We start from the raw sequence: 22,286 nt of genomic DNA, 5'->3' as shown, positions 1-22,286 counted from the left end.
TGTCTCCTAGACTTCCAAAGAGAAAGTATTATTTGGTTATTTAAAAAACTGTATCAGTATCAATTAAATAGTTTTGAAACTCACCAAAGTGATAAAATACAATATTGTATGTTAAGCTCCCGCCCATTTATGACATGTAATATAAATAATGCCAACCAGTCTGGGTATAAAACTGTATGGCTATATTTTCAAAGTTAACTGCATATATTCTGTTTTTGTTATGTATTACCTTTTGAAATGCAAAGAAACTGCTAGTTCTATGGTTAGTTTGCATGTATTTCATTTTTAATCATGATAATTCTGCTCAGATTCTTACTGTTTGCATTTTCTTTAATTGTATAGGTGTCTATTCATAAAGAGTCGCATGCCGGGAAACCGTCTCTACTTTATGCACTGTGGAACACATTTAAGTCTGTCTTGATTCAAGTTGCTTTATTCAAAGTGTTTGCTGATATTTTGGCCTTCATCAGCCCACTCATAATGAAGTAAGTTGGATTTTGTGGGTTTTTTCTTTCTTCCTCACAGGTAAATGAAAGCATCTGTTCACTACACAAGTTCTGCTACACAAGTATAGGGAAGTTTCTTGTTGAAAATTTTATTTGCTATATGAACACTTGGTTTGGGTTGTCTGTGGTACAAATGTAAATTTAATAATACATACATTTACAGATGCCAACTGTGTATTAAGCAGTGTCCTAACATCAGATTAATTGTATTAAGTCAGGGTTCTCCAGAGAAACCGAATAATAGGCTAGATAGATAGATAAAGAGGGAACTTATTCTGGGAATTGGCTCATGTATGTATGGAGGCCAAGAAGTCCAGGGTCTGCTGTCAGCTGTAGCTGGAGACCCAGGAAAGCCAGTCATATAATTCCATCCACATCTAAAAACCCAAGAACCTGGAGCTCTGAAATCCAAGGGCAGGAGAAGCTGGGTATCTCAGCTGCAGCCAGGAGAGTGAATTCACCCGCCTCCACCTGTGTGTTCTATGCAGGCCCTCAGTGGATTTAGATGATGCCCTATACCCTTAGATTTTCTTTACTTGGTCTGCTGGTTAAAATGCTATTCTCTTCTGGAACCACCCTCACACACACACAGCTAGCAATAATGTGTCACCACCGACCTGGATATCCCTTCACCCAGTCAAGTGGACACATCAAATTCACATTATTTATTTTACTTAACATTTGAAAAATTCTATAACATAAGAAGCCTGGGTGTTTTATTCATTACCACAATGCAGAAAAAAAAAGGTTTTAAGTAATTTGTACCAGTCCACACAGCTGGAAAATACCAGTCATGACTGAAATCCAGTAAGTTTTGCCTAAATGTATGTTTAGAAAATAAACGGATAGTCTTTCATTATGTTTCTTAGCTATGACTGTTAGAGAATTGAACTTTATCAGCCAAGTTAACAAAATTATATGCCTGTGCATGTGCACACACACACACACACACATATAAACTCACTATATTTATATATAACATAATAGCACTATATATGAGACATATAAATATATATGTTTGCAATGTTTATGTAAAAAGGAAGCATTTTTATAATATCTGTATGCAAGGTTTTACAGGCTGATGATGAAATACACTGTGCCACCTTCTTAAAAGAAACATTGTTTTACCTCTAGTTGTCATACAAAGGAAACAGATTTTTAATCATGTTGTGATGATACATTTTGTATTAAAAATACTTTAAAGTTTTTAGGCTGGCACCCCGGCTCACTTGGCTAATCCTCCGCCTGTGGCTCCAACACACCGGGTTCTAGTCCTGGTCAGAGCGCCAGATTCTGTCTCTGTTGCTCCTCTTCCAGGCCAGCCCTCTGCTGTAGCCCAGGAGGGCAGAGGAGGATGGCCCAAGTCCTTGGGCCCTGCACCCGCATGGAAGACCAGGAGAAGCACCTGGCTCCTGGCTTCGGATCAGAGCAATGCACCGGCCGCAGCGGCCATTGGAGGGTGAACCAACAGCAAAGGAAGACCTTTCTCTCTGTCTCTCTCTCTCACTGTCCACTCTGCCTGTCAAAAAAACTTTTTAGAATTTTTAAGAACTATTTAATTCATTACTATGTAATTAATCCTGAATTATCTGAACACATTTCATCTGAATTTTACTGAACACCTACTATATGCCAAATAGTTGTAGGAGGACTGTAGCAGATAGAGCAAAAGTCAAAACAAAGTCTCTGCTCTGATGACACTAACAGGGTAAAAATAATAAACAGATAATTTAGTGATCTCTGTTAAATATAAGAGTGGCAATAAGAGAGGGAGGAGATGTACAATTTGGGACATGCTCAAGCTGACTTGCCCCAAACGGTAGAGTTATAAACGTGCCAGGGGATTCCAATACAATCCCATCAAGGTGGCATGTACCAATGCCATCTCACTAGTCAAAGTGATCAATTTCAGTTCACAGTTGATCATAATGATAGGTCTAAGAGTCAAAGGGATCACACAAACAAGACTAGTGTCTGCTAATACTAACTGATAGAATAAAAAAGGGAGAGAACGATCCAACATGGGAAGCAGAATACACAGCAGACTCATAGAATGGCAGATGTCCTAAACACCATTCTGACCTCAGAATCAGCCCTTAAGGCATTCAGATATGGTTGAAGAGCCCATGATAGTATTATAGGAATGCAAAGCCAAGACACTCTAGTAAGAAAAAAACAGAAAAAAAAAAAGAAACAACCTAAATGAAAGATCTCTGCGAGTGAGATCCCAGTGGAAAAAACAGGCCATCAAGGAAGGAGGTACCTTTCTCTGAAGGGAGGAGAGAACTTCCACTTTGACTATGACCTTGTCTAAATAAGATCGAAGTTGGTGAACTCAAAAGGATTCCATAGCCTTGGCAACTCATGACAAGAGCCTAGGGAGATTACTGATGCCATAAACAAGAGTGTCAAATTGTTAAGTCAACAACAGGAGTCACTGTGCACTTACTCCTCATGTAGGATCTCTGTCCTTAATGTGTTCTTCAATGTGAATTAACGGTATAGCTAGTACTCAAACAGTACTTTACACTTTGTGTTTCTGTGTGGGTGCAAACTGTTGAAATCCTCACTTAATATATACTAAGTTGAGGCCAGCGCTGTGGCTCACTAGGCTAATCCTCTGCCTGCGGCGCCGGCACACCGGGTTCTAGTCCCGATCAGGGCGCCAGATTCTGTCCGGGTTGCCCCTCTTCCAGTCCAGCTCTCTGCTGTGGCCTGGGAAGGCAGTGGAGGATGGCCCAAGTGCTTGGGCCCTGCACCCCATGGGAGACCAGGATAAGTACCTGGCTCCTGCTATCGGATCAGCGCGATGCACCGGCCGCGGTGCGCCAGCTGTGGTGGCCATTGGAAGGTGAGCCAACAGCAAAGGAAGACCTTTCTCTCTGTCTCTCTCTCTCTCTCACTGTCCAGTCTGCCTGTCAAAAAAATAAATAAATAAAAAATAAAAAAATACTAAGTTGATCTTCTGTATATAAAGATAATTGAAAATGAATCTTGATATGAATGGGATGGGAGAGAGAATGGGAGATGGGAGGGTTGTGGGTTGGAGGGAAGTTATGTGGAGGGGGGGAACCATTGTAATCCATAAGCTGTACTTTGGAAATTTATATTTATTAAATAAAAGTTAAAAAAAAGGAAATACAGGAAACCATGGAGTTTTACAAGGAGTAAATGAGGCTGAGTTACATTTGACTAAAATCCTCATGTTTATGTCAAAGCCAAGTCAGAGTTAAAATCTTTAATTCAAGCTGCCTTAGTAGATGATAGGTAACCGAGAAGATGGAACTGAAGCTATGAAATTCTTGCCCATAGATATTATTAGTGCCTTCATTTGTATCTGTCACATCATCTGTCAAGGAGATAAACTGATAATTTTATTTTCATCAATAAATAATAATTATATACGTTTAAAGAAAAAAATAATAAACAGATAAACACAAGCCCAGTTAAAAGGTATTCAGTGCTTAGGAGTGAAGTACAGCAAGGTAAAGTAAGTTGCTCTATCATGACAAGTGATTAGGGGAAATATTGGTGATAAGACATGAGTGACGTAGGAGCAAAGTTCTAAGAAAGTTCCGGAGAAAGCCGAGGTGATACCTGTTTCAGTGTGAGGGAACAGGTAGGGCAACCGTTGCTGGCCAGCAGTGTGCCAGGCATCTCTGAGGGCCTGCTGCAAGGAGTCAGGTCACATGAACGCACAGTGACAGAGGTGAACAGTGAGAAGACTGAGTTCTGAAAGGTCAGAAGGTGGCCAAGATCTTGAATGACTTTATGGAACCTGATGGGGATCTTACCTTTTGTTCTGAACGATGAAGGAAGCCTTTGGAAGATTCTGAGCGGTGATATAATTAGACTGGAGCTTCACAGGTACCACTCTGTGCAGAATAAAGAAGAAAAAGAGCAGAAGGAGGAACACCACTTAGAAGTCTGTTGAGATGATCCAGCCAAAAGACCAAGGGCCCCTAATCGAAGTTGTTGTGATGAGGGGGACAGGAAGCGTTCACATTCTGGCTCTGGTTGAAAAGAGAGACAACAGGAGCAAGGCCTGGTGATGCAGCAGGTTAAGCTGCCACTAGTGATGTCCAGTTCCCATTTCAAAGTGCCTGATTCAAGTCCTGGCTACCTCACTTCTGATCTAGCTCCCTAATAATGCACACTGTGGCAGGCAGAGGGTGATGGTTCAAGTACTTGGGTAACTGCTACCCACGTGGGAGACCCAGATTGAGTCTTGAGCTCCTGGCTTTGCCACGGCACAGCTATGGCTGTTGTGTGGGCATTTGGGGAATGAATTAGCTCTGACTTTTAAATTAAAATTAAAAAAATTGAGAAAAGGAAAAGCAGTGCACACTGATGGATTGAGGGAGTCCGAGAGGAGGATATGAGTCAAGGAATGCTTTCAGAGTTTTCTTGCTTAGGTCACGAAGTAAATGAGTTGCTATATATTGAGACATTACAACTTAGGAAAGACTAGAACAGGTAAAGGAATTTGCTTGCTAAATTAGAAATATCTATGAGGGCCCTTCAAAAAGTTTGTGAAACAATAGAATTAAAAAATAATAAGCATTTTCTATGAACTTTTTGAGGACTCCCATATATATTATTATGCAAGAAATAATTATCATTGCAGACCCGACTGTGGATTTTAGAAGGCTTACTCACTCCCAGGATGGTGTTTGCCTGGTGTCTAGAGCTTCAATTTTAAGGCAATCCCCAGTGTTCTAACTGATAAATGGATTCAGTATGTCCAAACTGTTCAGACAGCAGCATGGCTTGTGCTGAACACCTGCTTTCCTTCTGCAAGGGTGGATTTTGGTGTGTGTTAAGAAAAAGTTGCCTACTTGGACAGACTCCAACAAAACCCTGGAGTTTCTAATGAGCTTGCCAGTGAGGCAACACTTTACACATGGTGCCAGTTGTTGCTGAGAGAGTTAAGCATGTTCCGTGTGACTCTAAGGAGAGAGGATAGAACTTTCTGGAAGCCTTGACTTGTTTTTCCTCAGACTTCACTAATGCCTCTTTTCTCTTTGCTGATTTTCCTATGTATCCTTCACCATAAGAAGTCGTAGCCGTGGATATGATCATATGCCAAGTGTCATAGTTTCTTCTAATGAACCAGTGAGTGACCCCAAGGATCCCTGACATAGTCATATGGATTAAAAAGGTGGAATAAGCCATTGTCTATTTCAGTCTGAAGTTAAGAAAAATAGAAGCTGGATTGATAAATTGGAATTGCCCTAAATTGGATGGGATATGTCAAAGCCGTTGTTCCGGATGAGATCAGCTTAGTTGGCCGGCGCCATGGCTCAATAGGCTAATTCTCCACCTGCAGCATCGGCACTCCGGGTTCTAGTCCCGGTCGGGGCGCCAGATTCTGTCCTGGTTGCCCCTCTTCCAGGCCAGCTCTCTGCTGTGGCCCGGGAGTGCAGTGGAGGATGGCCCAAGTGCTAGGGCCCTGCACCCTATGGGAGACCAGGAGAAGTACCTGGCTCCTGCCATCAGATCAGCGTGGTGCACGGCCACAGCACGCTGGCCGTGGCGGCCATTAGAGGGTGAACCAACAGCAAAGGAAGACCTTTCTCTCTGTCTCTCTCTCTCACTGTCCACTCTGCCTGTCAAAAAAAAAAAAAAAAAAGAGAGAGAGAGAGATCAGCTTAGCCTTAGTGAAGAGAAGTAAAGATAGCCATAGACAAAGCTATCAGCTATTCCAATGGGAATACCTGCTGAAGATGGGGAAAGCTGTCGAAGGATATTAAGGAGGACTGGATTATGCAGAAAGACTCTCTCCAAGGGAACAATGGCATTTAAAACAAGACAAGATATGCATTGTTAGAAAACTGTGTGGTCATTTTCACCCCAATTCCAATTAGGCTTCCTTTCCTATACCAACTCTCAGATTAACCTCCCCACCCCCAGACAAGATAATAGATCTCTATTTCCTCTTGCTTCTGCCCTCATTTCAGATCACCACCATAGGGTTATCTTATGTGTTATCAGAATTCTGTGTGTTAGAAGCATTGACCAGCACCTTCCCTTCCTGCTCTATTGAGGTTTCTAATGCTGCAAAATGAACCATGTCAAAACTCGGCGGAATCAAACCACAAGCTTGATTTGGGGAGTCAGACAGGGATTGCTTTTTCTCTGCTTCACAATGATTGTGAATTATCTTGAACAGCTGGAGACAGCTGTAGCATCTCAAATGGAGCCATAAGTTTTGTTGCGTGGCTCTGCCAGTTGGCTGGATCACTGTGGTTCTTCACATGTTTCCATGCTGGAATGTCCAAGGTCGCTTCCTAGCTTACATGCCTTTGCCTCTGTTAACACTGGTGAAAATGGTCTGATACTACTCCCTCTTTGTTCTTCCCCAAATCTCTCTGAATGGTTACATTAAGCATAGAAGTCTCCAGGTAGTTGGACTTCTTACATGGTAATCAAATTTCCTTAGAGTGAATATTCCAGGATGCTCAGACAAATCTTTTTATGTGTAGACTTTAAATCCAAGAATGCTACTTCTACTACATTGTTTTACTCAACCAAATCCCTAGGTCAGTCTGCATTCAAATTAAAGGCATGAAATTCAGTTTCTCAAGGGGAGTAGTAGCAAAACATGCTCAACCATTTTTAGACATTCTGATTTACATTGACCAACACTAATGCTCCAGAAACTCATCAGAAAATTCCACTGTTGCCACTGTTGTTCTTAAAATAGCAGTATGTCCTAACGATTCAGTGTCTCAATGTTCTGCCCAAATTTGTAGTATCTAGTATCACGGATTATATGTGGGTTGGAGAATGGTTTCTCTAAGTTTGCAACACATTTTTGCAACACACTTGTTTGGTCAGACTTGCAAAACAGTGATTTCCATGCTGAGTCAGTTGACATGTCTTTCTCCTTGCCTAGACGACTAGCTGATGAGGAGTTCTTGCAAGTAAAGTCCTCATGTGGTTCGGTGTTAGTGTCCTTAGCTCCCAGCACAAAGCCTACCACATATTCATAGAACATGAACATATTTCCTCAGTAGAATATTGAATAAATGTACTCATCCAAAGTTATGCTTTTCCAAGAGACCCTATAGAGTAGCTGAATAGCCTTAGAATTTCCATATTAAGGAACAATTGGGCAATCTGAAGGCATTTTATGAGTTTGCAGGCCCATAATTTCAGCATGTAGCAGTTTACTTTATAAGATGGTTTTGAGACATAAGCTTTTTTTCAGTTGGAAAAGGAAAAGTTGTTAGAGGAATATATTCAAGATTGAGAGGACATCATCACATTCTTATGGCTCATGTGTAATCAAACATATGCAATAGTTCCCCTTATCTGCAAGGGATACATTTCAATACCCTTAGTGGATGCCTAAAATCACAGGTAGTACCAAATCTTTTATATATTCACTTTTTTTCTGTACATACATACATACATACCTATAAAAAATCTGAATTTATAAACTAAACACAGAGATTAATAAGCACAACTTATTTAAAAAGAGGACAATTATAACAATGAGCTAACAGAACTTATTTTAACCTTATGAAGTATTTATAAAATTTTTTATTTACTGCTTTCAGACTATGGTTGACTATGCATACCCGAAACTTCAAAAAGTGAAACCAAAGATAAAAGGAAATTATTATAAAATATTACTTTCATTAATTTATTAGCAGAAGAGATATTTGTTTGATTACTGTGTTTGCTCTTTTCCTCCCTTTTGGATTTTATTCTAGTATCAATCAAACAAAATAGAATCTGTGTCTGATGCATCAGCATAGTTTGATGGTCTTTCCTATACCTGGAAAAAGGCTATTTTTAGTATTTCCTGATTAGTATGTGTAGAATCACCTGGTACCTGCTGATAAGCAGTTGGTTGGTTGTGTGTATGAGCAAATCAAAAGGCTACTGATAGATACATCCTCAGTGGTGACAATAGCACTCTGCTTTCAGAAAATTAAACTCCAAGACTCTGAAGTTCATTTAGTAAGTTACTTTTGTAAAAATGATGCCATGTCCCAATGTATGGCATTTCCTAGAAATCAATTAAGAAATGCAGAACCAGGGCTGGAGTTGTGTGCAGCAGGTTAAGCCAATGCTTGCTACTGCTGGCCTATAGAAGCGCCAGTTCAAGACAGGGCTGCTATACTTGGAGTCCAATCCATCCCCACCCTAGGTTCCCCCACATCCTCAACCCCTGCAAATGCTTCCAAAGTGCTTGGGACCCTGCCACCTACATGGGAGACTCAGGAGTTTTTGGCTCCTGCCTCGGGTCTGGTACATTGCAGGCTGTTGTGGTCTTTTGAGGCATGAACCAATGGATGGAAGGTTTCTTTGTGTCTCTTATCCTCTGTCACTCTGTCTTTCAAATAAAATAAATAAATCTTTTAAGAAATACAGAACCTCCTGTTCTTAATATGTCTGTGGCATAAATTAATGGTGTCACTAAGGATATACAGTGCTCCAAATAATTTCTAGAGGTTTTAATATTAGGTTAAGCAACACTGGTGTATAGTGGATTCTAAAATCTGATTTTAATAAAATACTTTTTGGAAGATGTTTTAAAGATTTTTAAATACTTAGTTGACAAGGCATTTTGGCAGCCAAAATTGCTTTTGATTGTTTACACATTATCTGTGTGTTCAAACTGCCGATAAAACATATCAAAGCATAGAAATTTATTTTAATTGCAACTTTAAAAATATATATTTTTATAAGAATGAGCTATGTAATTCAGTATTCATCAAGAAAAAATTTACAGTATATATAGTCTTTTTAAAAATTTATTTCTTTATTTGAAAGGCGGAATTTCAGAGAGGCAGAGGCAGAGAGAGAGAAAGAGAGAGAGAGAGAGAGAGAGAATCTTCCATCCGATGGTTCATGCCCCAAATGGCCGCAACTGCCAGAGCTGAACTGATCCGAAGCCAGGAGCAAGGAGCTTCTTCCAGGTCTCCCACATGGGTGCAGGGGCCCAAGGACATGGGCCATCTTCCACTGCTTGCCCAGGCCATAGCAGAGAGCTGGATCAGAAGTGGAGCATTTTATATATATATATATATATATATATATATATATATATATATAATTTGAAATATATATATTTAATTTGAAATATATATATATATACATTTAATTTGAAAGTCAGAGTTACACATAGAGAGAAGGAGAGACAGAGAGAGAGAGAGAGAGAGGTCTTCCATCCACTGTTTGACTCCTCATTGATTGCGATAGCTGGAGTTGCACTAATCCAAAGCCAGGAGCCAGGAGCTTCTTCTGGGTCTCTCACGCAGGTGCAGGGGCCCAAGGACTTGAGCCATCCTCTATTGCCTTCCCAGGCCATAGCAGAGAGCTGGATCGGAAGTAGAGCAGTTGGGACTTGAACTGGCACCCATATGGGATGCTGGCACTGCAGGCGGCTAAATAAACTATAGTTAAATAAACTATAAATAAGAGCTATAAGTCTACAAAATAAATGACATTAATTTATGGTATATAAATGTAGAGTATAAAGCCAGAGATGTGCAGTTTTAGAATTATAATTATTTTCAATCATTTAGATGCAGTTTTAAGAGAGCACATGTAAAATTTAGTTAACAATGCATATCAGGAGTTCTGTATTTTAATCAATATTTATAACTGAGAGTCAATAAGAAACCAAGGAAATTCTGATTAGAAACATCCTCATTTGTGTATCCACTATGGATCCTAATTGTTGTGACCATGTGATCTGCAAACCTACAAGGAAATTAGGAAAGTAGAGAGAAGTTGGATATGGTTAAAATAATGATAAAAAGTGAAAGGTAGGGGTGGGCTTTTATTTAGTATTGCCGTTAAGATGAAGGTTAAGCCAAGATGCTTGCATCCCACATTGGTGTAAAACTAGAGTTGATTCCTGGCTCCAGCTCCAGCTCCTGCTCCTGACTCCAGCTTCCTGCTAATGCCAACCGTGGGAACCAGGGATGATGACTCATGTAATTGTGTTCCTGCCACCCACCTGGGAGACCTAGATTGAATTCCTGACTGGAGTTCCTGGTTCCTGTTTTGTACTAGCCCAGCCCTAGCCCTTTCTCTCTCTGTATCTCTCCTCTCTCCCTTCTTTCTCTCTTGCTCTTTCACTCTCTCTCTTGCTCTGTTTCTCCTCTTACTCTTTCCCTGCTTCCCAAATAAAAAAAGAAATCTCAAAAGGTAAAACATAAATTTTCAAAAAAATTAAATTTTTCCACTCTCATTAGAGGTCACCTCTTTAAGTTCTGATTGTCGTGTTTCCCTATATTTAACAAAATGAATGATTATGAAAAACAAGAAGCTTTAAATATTTCTGTCTTAAGTTATACATTAAATCAAAAGAGTTAGCTATTTAATGAGATAATCGTATGAAAACCAAGGTTGCGGGTGGGAGGGACGTTATGGGGGGCAAGCCATTGTAATCCATAAGCTGTACTTTGGAAATTTATATTCATTAAATAAAAGTTAAAAAAAAGAAATAATCCTCACCTACACCTGTGAAAATAATAGTTAATTTCATTTACTTGATTGTCTAATGCTTGAATTAAAAATAAAATGGAAAAAGATCCAAATTGAACAAGTAGAAAAAAAAACACACATAGGGATTTGTGTGTGTGTGTGTGTGTGTGTGTGTGAGCGCGCGTGCGTTTGCCTAACATTTTGACAATAGTTACCTCCCATTAACGTGTAACCTCTTTCAGATGTTTAACATTTCTTCCCTTGTCTCAATTTTTCTGACATTCAGGCAAATGATCATTTTCTGTGAACACACTTCAGATTTTGGCTGGAGTGGCTATGGCTATGCGGTGGCACTTTTTGCTGTCGTCTTTTTGCAAACCCTGGTTCTTCAGCAATATCAGCGTTTCAACATGCTCACCTCTGCCAAAATCAAAACAGCTGTAATTGGATTGATCTACAAAAAGGTAAAGAACCCAAGGAATTCCCAATTTCTAAATGGACTGCTCTCTTAAATGCTTTAAAATAAATTGACTAGAAACAAAAATTAGGAGAGTGGATTTTACAGTTCTTAGGCTATTTTTTGCATATGCATCTGTTTTTCTTTAAAAGAGCTTTGACTCATCAATATCTGTTGGGTGAATTTCTACGTGGGGCTTCTTGCTATTGTCTCTATTGTCACTATTCCTTCCATTCAAACCTGATCCATGAAATTAAATGATGATCTTTGTCTGCTGTTATATAACTTAATGACTCCTCGGAGTGTGGAGAGAACTGAATGTTTTCATGGTTGTTTATATTTATGCATCAATAAAATTTCTTTTCTACATCATTGTCAGCCTATGGACTACAGTTTTCTGCCTTCTCTGCACACTTTACTTTTTCATGCAACAAAGCCATACAAGGGGTCTTCAAAATACTCATGGAAAAATGTATGTTATGGGAAACCTAGGCATGGATTTCAAACTTTCTGTACCAAAATAAATTCGTCTTTTAATTTCATTCTCCTCAAACTCTTTATGAAGTCTCCTCATACATTTATTGTTTTCCTCTTTTATTTTTCTTTTTCCTTCTATGTCCTGTCTCTCAAATATGGCTGAACCTTATTCTGGTATAAGTCTAAAGTTTACTTTGTCTCTTTTTGAAAATACAATTTTTTAATTTAATTTTATTTTATTTTTTAGTTTAGATACTGGGACAGAGACTCTGGTTCACTCCCCAAATATGCATAATGTCTGGGGTTGAGCCAGGCTGATGTTGGGAGCCAGGAATTCAATCCAGAGGCCGGCGCAATGGTACAGTAGGTTAATCCTTCACCTGCGGCGCCAGCATCCCACATGGGCGCTGTTTCTAGTCCCGGCTGCTCCTCTTCCAGTCCAGCTCTCTGCTGTGGCCCAGGAAGGCAGTGGAGGATGGCCCAGGTGCTTGGGCCCCTACACCCACATGGGAGACTAGGAGGAAGCACCTGGCTTTGGATTGGCATAGCTCCAGCCGATGTGGCCATTTGGGGAGTGAACCAAGGGAAGGAAGACCTTTCTGTCTCTCTCTCTCTCCCTCTCACTGTCTGCAACTCTAAAAAAAAAAAAAAAGAAAAGAAAAGAAAAATGGGAATTCAATCCAGGTTTCCCATTTGAGTGGCAGACCAAGTACTTGAGCCAGCATTTGCTACCTCTCCCAGGTGTGCATTATCAAGAAGCTGAACTTGTGAGTGAACCTGGTACTGTAACACAGGCTTTCCAATATGAGATGCAGGCATCCCAGCCAGTGGCTTAAGCTGCTGGGCCAATATAAGGTAGCCTGAAAAACACAACTTTAAATATGACCTATTTACTATACATAGCCTTTTATTTGTATCATAATTATAAAAAATTAAAAGGCTTCCTTATTCCCTAGTTACCAACAAGTTACTCAAAAATAGATATATATTGTTCTTATTTGGAATAGAAATTTACCTGTTGTCTTTGTCATCTGTGACAGTGACTTTTATATAATTTTTATAAACATTGGATAACTGACTAAAAGAATGAATAAATGAATGAGTGAATCTCTCTCTGCCTTTAAGAAATCAAGAGGGAATGTTTGAATGCATAATACCTGTGTAGCATTTATTGCAGATTTTGAGGGATCAGATGAGCAGGAAATCTACAAGGGTTATATAAGGATACTTTAAAAGTTGGTACAAAAAGGAATTAGAAGATACTTATTTTGATGCAAGAAATTTTTATATCTGTGTATTTTCATAATATACCCTTTCTCTGAATTTTTGAAGAAACTGCGTGTAGTTAAGAAAGTTTTTATATAGCCATGAAGTCTTGAAATCAGTCTTGAAGTCTTTGAGAGAGCTGTAGAATTTGTATACACGGAAGGATGTATTATAATTTGGGCTAAACATGGCATGAGTCAGTATAGGCCATAGAACCCTGTTGTGCCAACATGGAGACATGCAGTGGTTTTAGGGATCCCTGGATGATCCTGGACCAGTTGAGCCACCAAGTTGTGACTGCACTTTCAGCAGACTCTAGTTGTGTAGCATAACCCAATCCATAAGCAGAGAAGCTGTCCCAGTGCTAATTCTAGAAGCAGCATGTGCTGAGTAATCTTATACAGAGGAAAGATATGAGGGGATCTAGCAGTTAGTTTAAATACCATTATGCGTTTACCCAGGCTCCTGGTGTGAACTCTGGCCCTTGGGTGATAATGATATGTCAAAGCAGATTCATCAGTTGTAGCAAATATTCTGCCCTGGGGAGGATATTAATAATGTGGTGGCTGTGCATGTGCGGTGACAGCAAATGTATGGAACTTTGTACCTTCCTCCCAGTTTTGCTACGAAACTAAAACTACTCTAAAGAAGTCTTTAAATTTAAAAAAAAAAAAAAAAAAGGAAAACTGCAGTAGAAATCAAAGAAAGCTGTGAGAAATTTAAAGGTTAATACAGCGTCCCAGGTAAGTTCTTGAAAAGAGCTCCTGGAGATAATGGAAGTGGGAACACTGACTATGGAGGAAAGATTTTATGGTTCTTTAGAACAGAAATTCTTTAAGAGCCAAGAGCACTGAAGAATACAAGGAAAACTCCATTAATCCTACTCAGCAAGCCCTGCAGTAAGGATTACAATTTAATTCCAGATACAAGTCTTTCTCCATGAGGTTAACGGGGGTTGTTAAATTTTCCTTCTTCTTGAGAGTAATCATATATATATATACACACACACACACACACACACATACCTTCAGGATCCTTGGTGGACTGCATAGTGGGCCCCAGATGATCAGTCTTTACCTGAAACAGGCCCATGGCATCAAATACTCATTACAAGGGTCAGGTAAATCTGGTGTTAGCCCCTTTTCTCGGAGAGCAGTGGAGGTGGTAGGAATTGCTCATTCTGTATCCATCCAGCTGACTTTGTATTCTTTTGATTAAAAGAATGACATTGTTGATCTTGTAGATGCGGTCCTTTCCTTTTACCTTGTTTGTACTTTCTCTGTTTTATGAGATAAAATACTTTTGGCTGGACAATGCTAGAAATGTTGCACCCAGGCACACTAATAGTGGTGCATATTGTGTGTTCTCTCAAATTGTATCATATAACAAAAAAGTAGTTTAGATTGGTATCATTTAAAAATAAATGGTAACTAAGATGCCCTTCATGGCTCGGGAATTTTGTTACTTACAGAAATTTAAGATCTAATTGGCAGAAAAAAAAAAAATCTGTTCTTTTTTTTTCTTTTTTTTCAACTTTTATTTAATAAATATAAATTTCCAAAATTCCACTTTTGGATTATAGAGGTCTTTGCCTGTGCTTATATCTTGCAGGGTTTCTTTGATGTTCTCTAATAATTTGATGGTGCCGGGTTGTAGGTTTAGATCTTTAATCCATGTTGAGAGGACTTTTGTGTAAGGTGTAAGGTAGGGTTCTTGCTTCATGCTTCTGCATGTGAAAATTCAGTTTTCCCAGCACCATTTGTTGAACAGATTGTCCTTACTCCAGGAATTGGTTTTGGATCCTTGATCAAATATAAGTTGGCTGTAGATGTTTGGACTGATTTCTGGTGTTTCTATTCTGTTCCATTGGTCTATCCATCTGTTTCTGTACCAGTGCCATGCTGTTTTGATAACAACTGCCCTGTAGTATGTCCTGAAATCTGGTATTGTGATGCCTCCAGCTTTGTTTTTGTTGTACAAGATTGCTTTAGCTATTCGAGTTCTCCTGTGCCTCCATATGAATTTCAGCATCATTTTTTTCCGGATCTGAGAAGAATGTCTTTGGTATTTTGATTGATATCACATTGAATCTATAAATTGCTTTTGGGAGAATGGACATTTTGATGATATTGATTCTTCCAATCCATGAGCATGGAAGATTTTTAAATTTTTTTGGAAAAAAAAGGTTTTGTAATTCTCATCGTAGAGATCTTTGACATCCTTGGTTAAGTTTATTCCAAGGTATTTGATTGTTTTTGTAGCTATTGTGAATGGGATTGATCTTAGCAGACTTTCTCAGCCATGGCATTTTCTGTGTATATAAAGGCTGTTGATTTTTGTGCATTGATTTTATATCCTACTACTTTGCCAAACTCTTCTGTGAATTTCATTAGTCAATAGTAGAGTTTTTGGATCCCCTAAATAAAGAATCATGTTATCTGCAAAGAGGGATAGTTTGATTTCTTCCTTCCCAATTTGTATACCTGTAATATAAATGTCATGCACACAACATTCAATTATGTGATGGTCTTTAGTCTTTTCCTTAATATTCTGAAAACAATTTTCTTTTGCTTTATAACAACACCTAATATGACATCTATTATCTTAACACATTTCACAAGTAAAATGCATTATTGTTGACTTTAGATACAGTATTGCAGAGTAGATCTCCAGAACCTCATCATGTTACTTAACCAAAATTTTGCACCTGTTGGTAAATAATCCTCCCTGATCTGGGAACTAGTATTACAGTTATTGACTATGGATTTGACTATTTTAGATATTCAGATAAGTGGAATAATACAGGATTTGTCTTTCTGCAGCTGGTTCATTTTACTTGGCTTAATGTTTTCAAGTTCTATCTCTGTTATATTGTTCAACAGAATTCCCTCCCTTTTTAAGATTTATTTATTCCTTCCAGAAGATATACAAATAGTCAATGTGTACATGAAAAAATTCTCATAATCAGTAATCATCAGGAAAATACTAACCAAAACCATGATGTAATATCACCCCATAACTGTCAGGATGGTTATTGTTATAAAAACAAAGACAAATGTGGGCATAATGGTAGAAAAACCAGAACTCTTGAACACTGTTGGTGGCAATGTCAATTGGCACAAGCATTACAAAAAAAGAATATAAAGATTCCTCAAAAAAATAACTTGAGCTTAAAAACAGAACTATCATATGATCCACTTCTTGAAAGCAAGATCTTGAAGAGATATCTGTGCTCCCATAATTATTCCACCATTAGTCACAGTAGCTAAGATATGGAAAAAATTAAAAATGTCAATAAACACATTAATGTAAAAAGAGAATGTATATATGTATGCAAGGGACTATCATTTGGAAATTAATTTTTTTATTTAGTAAATAGAAATTTCCAAAGTATAGTTTATGGATTACAATGGCTCCCCCCCAATACTTTCCCTCCCACTCACACCCCTCCCATCTCCCGCTCCCTCTCCCATTCCATTCACATCAAGATGCATTTTCAATTATCTTTATACACAGAAGATCAATTTAGTATATATTAAGTAAAGATTTCATCAGTTTGCACCCACACAGAAACACAAAGTGTAAAATACTGTTTCAGTACTAGTTATAGCATTACTTCACATTGGACAACACATTAAGGACAGATCCCACATGAGAAGTAAGTACACGGTGACTCCTGTTGTTGACTTAACAATTTGACACTCTTGTTTATGGTGTCAGTAATCTCCCTGGGCTCTAGTCATGAGTTGTCAAGGCTATGGAAGCCTTTTGACTTCGCCAACTTCGATCTTATTCCGACAGGGTCATAGTCAAAGTGGAAGTTCTCTCCTCCCTTCAGAGAAAGGTACCTCCTTCTTTGATGGCTTGTTCTTTCTACTGGGATCTCACTCACAGAGATCTTTCATTTAGGTCTTTTTTTTTTTTTTTTTGCCAGAGTGTCTTGGCTTTCCGTGCCATCCTCTCATGGGCTCTTCAACCATATCTGAATGACTTAAGGGCTGATTCTGAGGCCAGAGTGCTATTTAGGACATCTGCCATTCTATGAGTCTGCTGTGTATCCCGCTTCCCATGTTAGATTGTTCTCTCCCTTTTTTATTCTATCAGTTAGTATTAGCAGACACTAGTCTTGTTTGTGTGATCCCTTTGACTCTTAGACCTATCAGTGTGATCAATTGTGAAATGAAATTGATCACTTGGACTAGTGAGATGGCATTGGTACATGCCACCTTGATGGGATTGAATTGGAATCCCCTGTCACTTTTCTAACTCCACCATTTGGGGCAAGTCTGATTGAGCATGTCCCAAATTGTACATCTCCTCCCTCTCTTATTCCCACTCTTATATTTAATAGGGATCACTTTTCCGTTAAAATTTAAACACCTAAGAATAATTGTGTGTTAATTACAAAGTTCAACCAATAGTACTAGAACAAAAAAAAAATACTAAAAGGGATAAAGTATTACATTGTACATCAACAGTCAGGACAAGGGCTAATCAAGTCACTGTTTCTCATAGTGTCCCTTTCACTTCAACAGGTTTCCTTTTTTGTGCTTGGTTAGTTGTCACTGATCAGGGAGAACATATGATATTTTTCCCTTTGGGACTGGCTTAATTCACTCAGCATAGCGTTTTCCAGATTCCTCCATCTTGTTACAAATGACCAGATTTCATTGTTTTTGACTGCTGTATAGTATTCTATAGAGTATATGTCCCATAATTTCTTTATCCAGTCTACTGTTGATGGGCATTTGGGTTGGTTCCAGGTCTTAGCTATTGTGAATTGAGCTGCAATAAACATTAATGTGCAGACAGCTTGTTTGTTTGCCAATTTCATTTCCTTTGGGTAAATTCCAAGGAGTGGGATGGCTGGGTTGTATGGTAGGGTTATCTTCAGGTTTCTGAGGAATCTCCAGGCTGACTTACATAGTGGGTTGACCAGTTTGCATTCCCACCAACAGTGGGTTAGTGTCCCTTTTTTCCCACATCCTCTCCAGCATCTATTGTTGGTAGATTTCTGAATGTGAGCCATTCTAACCAGGGTGAGGTGAAACCTCATTGTGGTTTTGATTTGTGTTTCCCTGATTGCTAGTGATCTTGAACATTTTTTCATGTGCCTGTTGGCCATTTGGATTTCCTCTTTTGAAAAATGTCTATTGAGGTCCTTGGCCCATCTCTTAAGTGGGTTGTTTGTTTTGATGTTGTGGAGTTTCTTGATTTCTTTGTAGATTCTGGTTATCAACCCTTTATCTGTTGCATAGTTTGCAAATATTTTTTCCCATTCTGTCGGTTGCCTCTTCACTTTCCTGACTGTTTCTTTTGAAGTACAGAAACTTCTCAATTTGATGCAATCCCAAATGTTAATTTTAGCTTTGACTGCATGTGCTTCTGGGGTCTTTTCCAAGAAGTCTGCCGGTACCTATATCTTGCAGGGTTTCTCCAATGCTCTCTAATAATTTGATGGTGTCAGGTCGTAGATTTAAGTCTTTAATCCATGTTGAGTGAATTTTTGTGTAAGGTGAAAGGTAGGGGTCTTGATTCATGATTCTGCATGTGGAAATTCAGTTTTTCCAGCACCATTTATTGAATAGACTGTCCTTACTCCAGGAATTGGTTTCGGGTCCTTGATCAAATATAAGTTGGCTGTAGATGTTTGGACTGATTTCTGGTGTTTCTATTCTGTTCCATTGGTCTATCCATCTGTTTCTGTACCAGTACCATGCTGTTTTGATAACAACTGCCCTGTAGTATGTCCTGAAATCTGGTATTGTGATGCCTCTGGCTTTGTTTTTGTTGTACAAGATTGCTTTAGCTATTCGAGGTCTCCTGTGCCTCCATATGAATTTCAGCACCATTTTTTCCAGATCTGAGAAGAAGGTCTTCGGTATTTTGATTGGTATTGCAATGAATGTATGAATTGCTTTTGGGAGAATGGACATTTTGATGATATTGATTCTTCCAATCCATGAGCATGGAAGATTTTTCCATTTGTTTGTATGGAAAATTATTTTCTCTTGTTCATTGAAGAGAACATTTACAATGTATGAAATGTAAAAGAGAAAATAGCCATCCATTGTTATAGATTATAAAGATAAACATTAACATATTTTCTCCCAATATTTTTGTTTCCATACATATCTACGTTTTTAATACAATGTTTTGTTGCTGTTTGTCTATTACTTAGTGATATTTCAAGAGCACAAATATTTAGAAAATATTTTGAGTGTCATTTCTTTTTTATTTATTTTATATACAAACATATGCTTAAAGAAATGCATGGACAAAACTATTTGACATATCTATATTCTTTCTTTAATTGTGATTCCCCCCCCCCCACTTTTGCTTACTCCTTTTCCTCTTATTTACCATCTTCATTCGTTATGTATGGTTTCATTGTTTTCTTTCTGTGGGTGCGATGTTTATTTTTCCCTAAAATTTAGATGCCTTTGTAAACACCTTTTCTTAAAAATTTCATTTTGTCTTTCGTGTTCAAAAATTGGACATGTCACATATATAACTCTAATCATACATTTTAGTGGCTACAAATAATCTATATTGTATCTCAAATCATATTTATTAAACCACCATAAACAATGCTATGCAAAATATTTTTGACAGGAAAGGACATCTGTGCTTTGTTCCTAGTAGTGGATTCAAACAGAAATGGATGTAATTTTAATTTTAATGAGAATTCCAAGTATTTTTCAAAGGTCAGGAACAATGTTTATTTTCAATGGACAGATGCTAAAGTACCTTCTCCACATATCCTTGGTACCCACTGTGACCCTGTCTACTGATAAGGAGGTGTGACAGAAAGAGCTGCTGCCAATCCCTGCCAAAATATATATATATATATATACTCATATATACATATACATGTATATGTATCTTTTTGGATTTATTTATTTTTACCTGATACACTAAAAATGTATGTGTTTATTGCATATCATGGATGTTTTGAAAAGTTAGACAGTGAGAGAAAGAGAGACAGAGAGAAAGGTCTTCCTTCCATTGGTTCACCCCCCAAATGGCTGCTACAGCCGGCATGCTGCACTGATCCAAAGCCAGGAGCCAGGTGCTTCCTCCTGGTCTCCCATGGGGTGCAGGGCCCAAGCACTTGGGCCATCCTCCACTGCACTCCCTGGCCACAGCAGAGAGCTGGACTGGAAGAGGAGCAGCCGGGATAGAACCGGCACCCCAACCGGGACTAGAACCCCGGGGGTGCCGGCACCACAGGCAGAGGATTAGCCTAGTGAGCCACGGCACCGGCCACCTCAAATATTTTTCATTTCCTTATAGTGAAAACTTTCAGAATAATTTCTTCTAATTAAATATATATAAATATATACATTACATTATCATTATCTATAGCCATATATTAAATATATAAACATATATCTAGGTATCTTGTGTACTATTATAGGCACTATTAAGTTCATAAACATAGATTTAGATATAATGGTCACTTATATAAAAAATGTAACTTAAACTCAGGGCAATTGAACGATTTACTCATAGTCAAAAAGTCATTAAAATGGAGGAGTTGGGTTTAGAAATCTACTCTAGAGACTGTGTCTTTATTATTCTAAATATTAAAGAAATATAATTAATATAAATATGAATAAATATAAGTGCCTTTATGTCTTTGTGTGTGTACATTTATTCCTGAATCTCATCTTTGTTCCTTAAATGTTTTTTTTTTTTTCAAAATTTCACTTTCTGAATTTTGTTTTCTCTAATATCTGGGGAAAGTTTTTAACTCATCTACCAGTCTTCAAGTTCCACTTTCTTATAGCATCCATTTGAAATTTTGATGCTTACTTTGTGTTTTTTTTTTTTTTTAAATTTCACAGTGAGGGATGGGCAGTTGGTGTAGCCTTTAAGATGCTCATGACTCATACTGGAGTGCCAGAATTCAAGTCCCAGCTCCACTGCCAATTCCAGCTTTCTGCTAATGCACACTCTGGGAAGCAGCCGTGGTGACTCAGGTAGTTAGTCCCTGCTACTCACATGAGTGATCTAGATTGAATTCTGTTCCCTGGCTTCAGTCTGACCCAGCCACAGCCTTTGTGGGCATGTGAGGAGTCAATCAGCAGATGGACGATCTCTCTCTCCCTCTACCTGTACCCTACTGTCTGGCTTTTAAGCAAGCAAAAAAGATTGGCAATGCATTTTCCATTTGAAATTATTTCCCATTCTTCTCATAATTATACTAGGAATATTTATTATGGTGAAGAAGGAAGTTTTAGCCATGGGTCTGTTATTAATGGAAGATTTGAAGGATACATCCAGATTCATGGTGGCACATTTTATGTTGACCCAGCAGAGAGGTATATTAAAGACCAAACTCCACCACTTAACATGAAGAGGATACAAACTATTCATATAAATATGTTCCACAAGTGGGCTGTGCAGATCGCTCACTATTTGATGGAATGAAGCAGTATTGGATGACTTGTGTAGAGGAAGGAACACAAACATTTCAAGAACCTGCTGCTAATGGTCCAGAACTCTTGAGGAAAAAATGTACGACTTCAGTATGAAAAAAAAAAAAAAACTTGTCAACTTTATATTCAGACTGATCATCTTTAAAAAAATACTGTGGAATAGAACATTGCAATTTCCCAGATATCCAGCCACATAAAAATGATTGACACAATTTACCAGACCACACACTCTTCTGGAAGTCAGAATGTCAGGTTCATTGTGAAACACATAAGAATTCACGCAACTGCTGATGAGAAGGACCCTACAAATCCTTTCTGTTTTCCAAATATTTGCATGGAGAACTTTTTGGAATTGAATTCTGAGCAGATACTGTTTGGCCTGTATCTTCAGAACCAAGATTTTAATGATGGCATGCTTGATCTGGCTTGGGTTGGAAGACCTTCAGGAAGCTCTGCAGAAATATGTGAAAAAAGTAGGCTCTATTCAATAGATAGTAAGAAGTCCTTGGCCGGCGCCGCGGCTCACTAGGCTAATCCTCCACCTAGCGGCGCCGGATTCTGTCCCCGTTGCCCCCCTTCCAGGCAAGCTCTCTGCTGTGGCCAGGGAGTGCAGTGGAGGATGGCCCAAGTGCATGGGCTCTGTACCCCATGGGAGACCAGGAGAAGCACCTGGCTCCTGGCTTTGGA

General features: G+C 38.6%; 1 protein-coding gene and 1 pseudogene across 3 annotated transcripts in view; both read left to right on the top strand.

The window, feature by feature from the left end:
• The window catches only part of LOC100346553 (ATP-binding cassette sub-family C member 1), a 105,587-nt gene that overhangs the window by 13,546 nt on the left and 69,755 nt on the right, over positions 1–22,286 (top strand). For 2 of the 3 annotated variants that reach the window (XM_002716653.6, XM_008267130.5), the window contains 2 exons: positions 343–485; positions 11,242–11,419. In XM_002716653.6, coding sequence (XP_002716699.4) covers positions 343–485; positions 11,242–11,419 — 321 coding nt within the window. Of the gene's footprint in view, positions 1–342; positions 486–11,241; positions 11,420–21,018; positions 21,141–22,286 lie in introns of those variants that run through there. The other variant, XM_070071921.2, reaches the window with a different exon arrangement.
• LOC138843079 (disintegrin and metalloproteinase domain-containing protein 10 pseudogene) lies at positions 21,236–22,217 on the top strand (annotated as a pseudogene).

This window comes from Oryctolagus cuniculus, chromosome 4 (genome assembly GCF_051225735.1).
Source record: "Oryctolagus cuniculus isolate XC-2025 breed Fujian yellow rabbit chromosome 4, ASM5122573v1, whole genome shotgun sequence".
Lineage (NCBI taxonomy): Eukaryota > Metazoa > Chordata > Mammalia > Lagomorpha > Leporidae > Oryctolagus > Oryctolagus cuniculus.
The sequence above is the reverse complement of the archived record's forward strand: the minus strand, read 5'-3'. Positions and strand labels throughout refer to the sequence as shown.